At 45.4% G+C, this 10,576-nt stretch overlaps 1 protein-coding gene across 1 annotated transcript; it reads right to left on the bottom strand.

Moving 5' to 3' along the window:
- Nucleotides 1-292: 292 nt before the first annotated feature.
- LOC124656121 lies at nt 293-4,707 on the bottom strand. The gene is made up of 4 exons (XM_047194924.1): nt 4,574-4,707; nt 4,278-4,430; nt 3,297-3,371; nt 293-590 (listed from the first exon to the last, which is right to left on the bottom strand). The coding sequence occupies exons 2-4, from the start codon at nt 4,424-4,426 to the stop codon at nt 293-295; spliced, it is 522 nt and encodes a 173-aa protein (XP_047050880.1). The 5' UTR covers nt 4,427-4,430; nt 4,574-4,707.
- Between the last annotated feature and the right edge of the window lie 5,869 nt (nt 4,708-10,576).

Below are 10,576 nucleotides of genomic sequence, written 5' to 3'. Positions count from 1 at the left end.
TCTTCACTAGCCTGCAGTGAGCAGCAAAAGTATTCTGTTCCATTCTCTGTGGGCTTGACTTCAGCAAAGAACTGCTGGTAGGTCCATGGCTTTGACCGATACAGTCTTGTCCTCATAGTAAAATTGTAGTGATGGTATGATTTGATAAGGTGCCATATATGAGACACTGGAAGTCAAGCCTCACAAAATCATACGCAAAATTCTGAAACATTAAACATTTATTAGGAGAATTCTCAGATTCAAACGTAGCGGGTTATGGAAAGTTTTTTTTACTTGTAGGGTCATGAGAAGCTTATGATTTACTAAAAAGTAAACATCCATATGAAAAAAAAAATGTCGAATGAAATTTTAGAGTGAACATTAGACATACTTTATTATAAGCAGCTAATGATCTATAGGATTCGAAAGCTTGAAGAACCTCTTTTCGCATCCATTTCATTCCATTCTCAATTGTTTCTCTCTTCTCCACAAGTCTTTCAAAGAGATAGCGTGCTTTCAAGATATCTGGGTCAGTAGTCGTTGGTATCAAATTTTCTGTAACAGTATCCATCCATCTTTTCTCCACAGCTTGTTTAGCAGACTTGGTATCCCTGCATCACAACAGAGTATAATTAAGAAAACACTTGCATTATGCATATCAGTGGTCGGTAATGCATACCTAAAGTTTGAACACTGGCATGTGAAATAAAAAAGTCAGTCAACTGATGGAGGTTATTTCATATATATCAACACACAATGAGAAGCTTCATCAATTTGTACAAGATACACAATTCTTTATAAGTGCAGGCTATTCCATAGTTTAATCCAGTGATTGACAATATTTTAGCTTTTATCATGTAGTTTTGGGGGCTTGGTTCCTATTTAACAAATTTAATTGCCAATATTTAGCTAATTTGATGTATGTAGTTATCCATGTTATGAAGTCTCCCATGGATCAAACTTCTTCCCATGTTCTAATTTTTCCTATAGGGGAGAGCTTAGAAGGGTATCGACGAGCCTCCCTAACCCTCCCGCACCCCAGCCTCCCAGCCCTAACCGCCGCCGCCGCCGGTAGCGCCGCCGGGGCAAAGACCCACGGGGCGTGGCGGTGGCGGGGGCCCTTCCTCGTCGACGCATGGTGGACGGCGGCCGGATCTCCCCTCCTCGAGCATGGCGGACGCGCGGATGGGATGGGCGGCGGCGGCCTGCGCTGCGCCCCCTTTTCCCACCGGCTCTCCCCTGGTGGGTCTGCCAGCGCGGTTGGGATGGGCGGCGGCGGCCTGCCTGCGCTCCCTCCTCCCGTCGGCTCTCCGCAGCACTCCGGCAGGGGCTGGTGGTGGGCGGCGGCCAGGCCCATGGCCTGCGCCAATTCCCCCCGCCTCTCGCCGGTGAGTGGAGGCGATCTCGGGCTTCACCCGCGACACGGGGTCGCCCGGGGCAGCAGCCTTGGGTACGACGGTGGAGGTGGCCCCCTTCTTCGCCGGAGAGGGTCGGCTTGCGGTTGGTGGTGGTGGATCTATCGATCTATCACCGCGTTCCGGCGGCGAGATGGAGATGCATGGAAGCCGGGGACGGAGTCGCCGGTGGAGGGTTGGAGTGGCCAGCTCGGGATGGTCGCCGATGTGGGGGTCCGACCTGGATAAAGGCGGTGGTCCTAGGATCTCTCTTGCGTGAAGAGGAAGACTTACCGGAGGCCTGGACTCGTGATCTAGCCGGAGTGTTGAGTTCCGGAAGGCTCCGCCGGCGAATGTAACAGTGCTTTTTGCCTGGAGTTTGCTGGATCGGTGGTATTCGGTCGTGCGCACCCATGCTTTTATTCCGACCGATTGGTTCTGGAGGAGCGGCGCGAAGCTCTTTTTCTGTGTTGACATCAAGTGACTATGGATCCATGATGAAAGTCGGAAGAAGAGAAATTCATGAAGGCCGGAGGGGAGGACTAGCTAAGGGAGGTTCAAGTCTCCGTGTTGTTGAGGGACTTGCTTGGTGTTCCGGGCTTCACAACAGCGGTATGAAAGTGGGGACGACAACACAGGTGAAATTCAGAGTCCTACCTTTCAGGGTGAAAACCCAAGGTCTGGCCTTAACTGGTTGTGCCTGGCAATGACCTTGTTGGAGGCATTGTTTTGACAGCGGGGACTATCTTCAGGGTGAAAACCTAAGATCGTTGATCAGGCGGCGACGGTGTTAGAGCACTCGTTCCCTTCTTGGAGGCGTCGTTTTTGGAGAGTCTCGTATTTCAGGTGTTGTCTTGGCGGTGGATGTATTGCTGTTGTTAGGCCCGAGATACCGTAGCGGGACTTTTGTTTCTTAGTTTTCTTTTCCTTTTTTTGGCTGTGTGCATCCGTAGTGCCATTAGGGTGGTGCGTTGTTGCAGAGGCTGGGTGTAATTGGTATCTTTTTGATATTAATATATTCCCTTTATCGAAAAAAAAATAACCTAATGAGAAATAAACACATAATAATTGCACTCGAAACGTTTTCGTTTTCTGTTACCGCTAGGTGTGCAATAAATTGCAAGCCTTGTACAACTGTTCACAAAACCTATGCAATCCAATGTTTTCCACCACTTTGAGCATAATGGCAAACTGTCATTTATGAGACAACGCCTGGATTATGTGTTCTGCAGGCCATGCAAGTACCTACGGAGAGCATCCGTATATGCATGAGCTGGTTGCACACACGTGAGACACCTGCATTAGGCCAGCGAGGGACACTTTTTTCGATAATGGGCGCTTTATTACTTTTATAAAAAAAAGCATTTCACCCAGCCTCTGCATAACTAGGATGGACACAGCCATTCCAAACCACATATTATAAGCATAAAAAACTGAAGTCCACGATATGGTCACTATAAAGGAGGTTTTAAAAAAGAAGCCTAAGGCGGTGGAGGATCAATCCGCAAATCACGCTGCCATCCATGTTGGGAAAAAATATCCCTCGGCATATCTTCCAACCTTGTAGACACTAGTGGTGAAAACAAGGGGTTTCAATTGCATATACAAGTCAGAATCTGAGTGGCTATTGTCCTAACAGTTCTCTGCTCAAGTATATATGTTCCACAGATGTAACCCAACCAACAAGAAATAAAAATAACGTTGTGGCATTCAAAAGAAAAGAATATTAGACATTTAATTGGATGTGAAATTAAGAAGAAATCCCGTATTGAGGATAACTATCATCTTAGTCAACATTGACATTACAGATTGAATAGGTTCCAATAGATATCTGTTGCATAAAACTAAGCCCAACTGATGGGAAATCAAAGAAAGAAATACTGAACATTTAACTGGACGTGAAATTAAGAAGAAATCCCTTACATTTGAGAATGTTTCGCCATCTCCACTAGCGTTGACTGCACAGATCGTAAGCATTCATCGGGATCCAGCTGGGACCTGCAATGGTCCTTCAAATAATTAGTGATATCTCTTACTCTCATGAGATGTTTTATAGAGAAAAAGATGTTTAGATCGACAGAACTCAAATACTTTAGTCATAGATATATGTACATGTATTACATTTACATATGCTTGCAAAAAAAAGGGAAAGAGATTTCTAAATTTGTTGGAGGGGGGTGATCCACGGAAAGAATAGCATGGAATCCCTCACAAGGCCTAATGTAGATGCAGGCAGTTGGCATGGTACAGGGGCCATGAGCATGGGGCCATGGGGGTATGATGCAGTGCGATCACCAACAGACTGCAAATTCCCTAGAAGTGCTAAATTTTGAAACTTTTTTGCAAATTTATGCTGAGTTAGGAATGCAAATAAATCTACATCTGTAATAATTACTACAGGTATAGAAATAAATTATACCATATGACCAGCAGACGGCATGAATATATAAGTATAAGCTTGCCGCGGTGCTGGACCGTTCGGTTGACTCGAGTTCCCTTCCTTCCGGAAGGGACACTTTTCGCGGTACTCAAAGCCAAAGATGGCGATGGCTGCTGCAGTCGTGTTGGATTGGTGTCCATGCCTTCTCGGCGCTGGTATCAAGGAAGGAGGAATCAGCGTGGTGGCAATTACACCGTGGTCGAAGATGATGATCTGCTTGCGCTTGGTTGTAGTTCTTTCTGCTGCAGGGGTCTTCTCTCAAGTTTATGGGATGATGACACAGGGCTCCGGAGATCTTCATGGGTTATGGTGGTCTTAGGGTGTTCTAGGTGTTCTTGGTCTTTTGTGTTTGTGTTTCTCTGTGCTTGTAAGGGTCAACAAATTTGTATCTTTCGGTGATAATGAATGCAGAGAAATTCTCAAAAAAAAAAGTATAAGCTTGAGGTACGAATTAGAACTCTTACAAATATAGTTTGAGTGCGCGGCCTTTCTCTCGTTCTTCTTTCATCCATTCCTCATCAGCAGGTGGTGGATAAGAAGATGCCTCGGCAGCAGGTGCCGGAGCAAGGGAAGCCTCAGCAGCAGGTGCCGGAGTAAGGGAATCCATCACCATCTCCCTGCCCTTGCAAGCAAACAAAAAAGTGCCGGTCGGGTGCTAGGTTAGTCGATGCCTGGGATAGACCCACGCAGAGGTCTCTTCGGACTCGAACATGTGGCAAAATTATATAAGGGCAATTGGAGATTGGAGGAGGAATTTTACCAGATCGGCCTTAGTTTTTAGTCCGGATTCTCCGATTAGCTATGCGCCGGGCGACAAGAGAGAGAAGAAACGACGATATTCATGGTGACTCGTGCGATCTAAGATCGAGGCGGATCAGGTGGAAAGGACAAAACGATGAGGAAAATCCGGGAAGAAAGACCATGGGCCATGAAGGCGTCGAGCCCATATAATCCAGCTGATGTTCAAAACGAGGGATAGCTTCCCTCGAAAACGAGGGTAGCGCATGTTCGTTGATTGAAAAATCTAGGATGTGTTCGGGTTGAGAACCGGAGGGGACGAAACGGAATGGTTCCATTCCGAAGTCACGGAACGGTTCCATTCCATTCTATTTCGGTGTTTGGTTGGACTAAAATGGGCGGGATTGGACCGGTCCCCTAATTTAGGATTAGCAATTTAATTAGCAATAATTTAAAATTAGCAATCAAATTAGCACTAATCTAGTAATCAAATCGGAGAAGAAGAGGGCAAATTGGCCCGCTGCGTCTGCTCGCCTCCGGCCAGCCGCCGCCTCTGCTCGCCGGCCGCCGCGCTTGGAGGAGTGTGGCCATGGCGGCGAGCTCGGTGTCGACCTTGGAGGAGTGCGGGAAAGGAGCCACCTCACATGGCCGTCGTCCTGGCCGCCGCGCTGCTCCGACCCCGTCCTGGCCACCGCGCTACTCCGGCCGACACCGTCCTGCTTCGAGGTCGCCGCCGCGCCTGGCCGAGGTCGCCGCCGCCGCGCATGGCCATCTCCGCCGCCACGCATGGCTGCATGAGATGGACGGCGGTGATCATGGAGGAGGAGGAGATGGACGGCGGCAGCGGCGTTGACCTTGGAGAAGAACCACAGGAGAGTGGGGAGAGAGGCTACGTGAGGGAGCGCGCGAGAGAGGGATTAGTTTCGGCATTAGCGAGTCGTTCCTCGCGGCCAATTCGGCCGGACTAGACCGTTCCGCATATTTGAGGAATATTCCCTTTCGGAGAACCACTTCGTTCCGTTCCTTTGCCGAACCGAACACGAGAACGGGCTCCAATTGCGGAACGGTTCCGTCTCATTCCTCCAGATTCTGGAACCGAACACACCCTAAGGTTTCTGCGAAAAAGTTTCGTCAACGCTTTTTCTTTTACCGTTTTGCCCTTCCACCAAGTCGCATAATACGCACTGCCATCGTACCGGTTCACTTTGTTTTTCTCCCCAGCTATTTCTTCCTCCCGAGCATAATACAAGCCGCAGCCGGATCGATCTGGTTGCCATCTGCCGACCGCCGGATTTGGCCGGGGTCGTCCTCCGCGGCCAGCCTGAGACGTTCACCGCAAGCCACCGTCATGGTACCGGTTCCTTGGATTCTCCTCGTCTCCCCGACCGAGTGACATCCCGAACAGGAAACGGTTTGTTGGAGACCTCCATGGGCGGAGCCTTCTCCATCCTAGCTCCGTGCCTTCATACCTGCTAGAGGCGAAGTTCTTGAGCACCGCACCAGCAGGCAACACTCAAGCGGAGCTAGCCGGCCGACAGTTCAGTGGAAGCGGAGGAGTCCAGCGGACGGAAAGTCAGCAGCGGCACCACAACAACTTAGCCGCGCCATTCTAGGCCGAGGTCGGGGAGCCGTTCGACGGATCGAAGGAGGGAGCGACCGGCTGGAAGGGAGGCGACAACGTGGAGGAGGAAATTCAGAATAATTCTGGATCTAATTTTTTTTTTCGATCTGGATTTTCCTGCAGTCCCGTAGTAGGCTGGTAGCCATGGAGGAGGAAGGCCGTGCTTGCTTCCAAGGAATGGAGCAATTCGTTCACGCCGGAGAGGAGGTTCTAATTTATGCATCTGTAGGGAGCTTTCAGATTACTTGGTTAACCCTCCTTGGTACCATCTTGCAGATTTTGTAGCTTTTTCTGTAGATGGAACCAGAAGCTATGGTATGGTCTTCAGTTTTGTGATGTTAACCCTGTACTTGCAAGAATCGATCACAGTACAGTCTGATTGTTGAGAAGATGCAAATTCGGCTATTCAAAACTTCCTGGTCTGCAATGCAATAACAGTGTAATCCGTCTAACTGATATTATCCAAGTGATTTTCCTGGACAACATATACTCTCTATTATACTATTGGTAGGGGATCGTTTGTGATGACACCTTTGTTGAAAAGGTGCGAAGTGAGAATTCATGGACACTGTTATTTTCCAGCTTAGCATTTGTTGTTCAGGAGATACGCGCACGCCAAGAACTTATGCTACCATGATTTTGTATTTTACCAAATTATTCATTTAATGTCCATGTGCATGTTTCTAGCATTTCATGAGCAGGAGCCTCAAATTTTTTTGGGAGGAGTTTGAGCGGTGCGTCTGTGCTGGTCACGATGGCCAGAGAGCCGCTGCAGCCTACAGGTGGTCCGCCAACAAACAGCAGAGTGCCGTTGGGATCACAACGATGGAGCCAAGTCTTCACCATCAAATTAACCATGTTGCTATTGGGTTTTCTAGATTGTGCACTTAGATAAATCACTCTTGAGGAGTACCGCGAGATGGCAAGGAAACAATTAGGATGGCCGGGACAAAGGGAAATCTATCCGGCTGTGAGTTTCCATTACAAGGACTTAGATCCAAACACATATGCTTATTACACATATGCTTATTCTGTAGTGTATGTTCAAAAAAAAAATCTTGATTAAAAAAATTCTCAGTTGGTTATAATCCTTCAGCATCGATTCACCCCGGATCGACCACTTCAGAACTAGAAAAAAATATGACCACCTTAGTAGAACTGTAGAAGATGACAGAGCGGAAATGTTTCATCGGATGATTATCTTAAGTATTCCAGTTTTTCTCTCCCGATGCAACACACAGGTACTTCTGCTAGTCACCCTGAAATTGCACCAGTTGCGCCCCTTGTGATCTGACTTAGCACATACTTCCTCCGTTCGAAAAGTGACACAGATTTATCAAGATCCGCATATATTCGAGGGTGAACTTGTGACTGGAAGCATGCGTATTTTTTCTATTTTTTCTTCACGTGCTCACTGTTCGCGAAACCAATTAATTATCCTGCTCAGATCTTTAGAAACGATTTCATTTAAGGGTGCAATTCTAATCTTCTATTTAACCAATGTCGGTCATACAAATAGTGGATACCTACCAACAGTATGGTCGCCAACAGTTTATATTTCTCCAAACTTGGATAATTATATTATCAATGCAATCGCTATGTCTTTTATTTTGCTTTCATTGCATAGAAAATAGAATTAGGTTTGGTAGGAAATACCATTATGCATGTTGTTGGTTTGACTAATCATGAGTAATGAGCTAGACCGTAACCATGTTTACTGGGGAAGTCTTTTAACATTGCACTTTTTAGGTATTGCACCTTGTATTGATCATCATTTTTTTTGTTTTGTTGGTGGTTATCTCTTGTGAAATAAGTAGAGGTTATTTAAGCAAGTAAACATGCATTGTTAGAGAAGAGCAGTGGGCAGGTAACCGAAGTCATGCTTAATTATGGTGGAAATTTCAGCAACGAGCATCCTCAATAGGAAGAGTGAAAAAAGAGTTGTGTGAAAAAAGAGTTGTGTAAAAAAGAGTTGTGAAAAAAACTGAGAAAAGAAAAAAAATATGAGAAAAAAAGGTGAGAGAGAGTTAGAGAGGATGCTCAATGTCTGTTGTTCTTGTTGTCTGGTATGGACGACATATACTTGAGATGCACATCTCCTTTGGTCCTTTGTACAGGTAGCACGAAGGTATCCCATTGCGATACTTGGTTAAAACATGTATGTCGAAAAATCTTGGTAACCCGGAGTTGAGTAACAAGAGGTGTAGTCATTAGCATTCAAGAAAGTGAGGCAACACTTACTCATAAGAAGTCAAACTTATGACACATAGATATCTTTATACATGAGATACTTGGTACCCATCCTTACTATTATTGTTGACATGAATTGCATAGCTCAAAACTATGTTTTATGCTCTTTACTTTTTATTTTGTTGGAGGTTTAGTATATACATTCTCTGCTTACTTTCTTGTGTTCAAGAGTCAAAAGAAATATTTCTAAAAAGAGAGGACAAAGAGTCTTCCAATAATTTCATATGATTCTTCCAAGCATGCTTTATAATTCATAATACTTATCATTCATATTTCTTACAATGCTATTTACTATTATGCATGCTTTGTAGAATAAAAGAGTTATCACTTGATTAGTTCATATTACTTACTGTCATTTTTTATTGACTGAACCTTGTGATACTTTGCATGATTATTTAGAAGCTATATATTATAAACTCCAAAGTTCATGCTAGTTTTATCACCTTCATGCTCGAGACGAGCATAGGTTAAGCTTGGAAATGTTGATGTATGTAAAATGCATACATGAACTTTGTCCTTTATCATATTGAATTCCCGCATATTTGCAACTTATATGATGATAATACCATGGTTTACATTGATTTATGAGGATTTACCAATGATCCCCTTTATTTGGGTTCTAACATTGTAGTACAGGAAAATCCTGTTTTGTGTATTTTTTCATTTTCAGATACCTATACGGAGTAAAATTGGCCTGAGATTTTTGGAGCGTCACTTTTTCATCGGAAGAAGCAACATGGGCCCTCGAAGCTCACCTGGAGAGGCCCGGGGGCCGAAAGAGGCCAGGTGGCGCGCCCAGGAAGGGCGGGCGCGCCACCCTCCCCCCTCTTTCAGTCGTCAATCGTCCGTTTGCCCTGATTCTTTCGCGAACCGACGTATTTTGCCCTTAAAACGACTATATATATGACTCCGAAGAGTTCTCGGGAGGAGAGCATCGCACAAACACAGAAACATGAAAACGGAGGCTGTTGCAGAGAAGATTGGAGGGGGAAACTCCGCCGGGATCACCGCCAGAGGGATCTCCACCTTCTCCAACGTCTTCATTATTATCACCATGACCAATAGGGAGTACTCCACCTCTGGACTACGGGTTTGTGGCAGTAGCTTGATCTATTTCTCTCAGACTTTTCACAGTTCTTAGTGTCATATGAGCTGCCTATCATGATTATGGCCATATTTGTAATTGATAGGACGAGATGTCGCCCGGAGGGGTGAATAGGCGTTTTAAAAACTATTACGGATTTGGCTTGTAAGAATGCGGAATTAAACTAACGTTTATTTTAAAGCACAAAACATAAATATGCTAGGGTCAACTAAGTGCAACAACAACAACTTAGATAAGCAAGATAGACACAAGATATATGTAGCAGAAGTGATAGCAAGATAAATGTATTTCAAGCATGATGGCTATCACAAGGAAAGTAAACTCGGGTATAAAGATAACTGAGGCATGTGGAGTGATACGACGCAAACGTATCTATAATTTTTGATGATCCATGCTTGTATTACACCAATTCATATATGTTTTGCTCACACTTCGTTGCACTTTTATACGTTTTCCGGCACTAACCTATTGACAAGATGCCACAGTGCTAGTTCCATGTTTTCTACTATTTTCTATTTCAGAAAAATTGTACAGGAAATATTCTCGGAATTGGAAGAAACAAAAGCCGAAGATATTATTTTTCGTAACGAAGACGAAGTCCGGAGGAGAGACAAAGGGGGGACACAGGGTGGCCAGACCATGCCTAGGCGCGGCCTGGCCCTGGGCCGCGCCTAGGGGTGATCTGGGGCCACCAGGCCTCCACCGACCTCGCCCTTTCGCCTATATAAAGCTCCCGACGCAAAAACCCTAAATCAATCGGTCTCCATCCACGGAAATTTTCGTAGCTCCGCCGCCATCGCATACAAGATTTGGGGGACAAGATTATGCTATCATTGTTGAGAGTGTCCACTAGTGAAAGTATGATACCTAGGTCTTGTTTCTAAGCATTGAAACACCGTTTACAACCAGTTCTGCTACATGTTTGCTTGCTGCCATTTTTATTTCAGATTGCAATTACTACTTACAATCATCCATATTACTTGTATTTTACTATCTCTTCACCGAACTAGTACAGCTATACATCTGACAAGTGTATTGGGTGTGTTGGG

This window comes from Lolium rigidum, chromosome 5 (genome assembly GCF_022539505.1).
Source record: "Lolium rigidum isolate FL_2022 chromosome 5, APGP_CSIRO_Lrig_0.1, whole genome shotgun sequence".
Classification (NCBI taxonomy): Eukaryota; Viridiplantae; Streptophyta; class Magnoliopsida; order Poales; family Poaceae; genus Lolium; species Lolium rigidum.
Note: the sequence above shows the minus strand (reverse complement) of the source record. Positions and strands in the feature narration are given on the sequence as shown.

Excerpts from the sequence above, each read along its gene's own strand:
- LOC124656121 (XM_047194924.1), bottom strand. The coding sequence starts at position 4,426 with ATGGTGATGGATTCCCTTACTCCGGCACCTGCTGCTGAGGCTTCCCTT. Across the intron at positions 3,372-4,277 it reads CGCGCACTCAAACTATATTT|GTCCCAGCTGGATCCCGATG; the intron begins GTAAGAGTTCTA and ends GGACCATTGCAG. Across the intron at positions 591-3,296 it reads ATGGCGAAACATTCTCAAAT|GGATACCAAGTCTGCTAAAC; the intron begins GTAAGGGATTTC and ends GTTGTGATGCAG.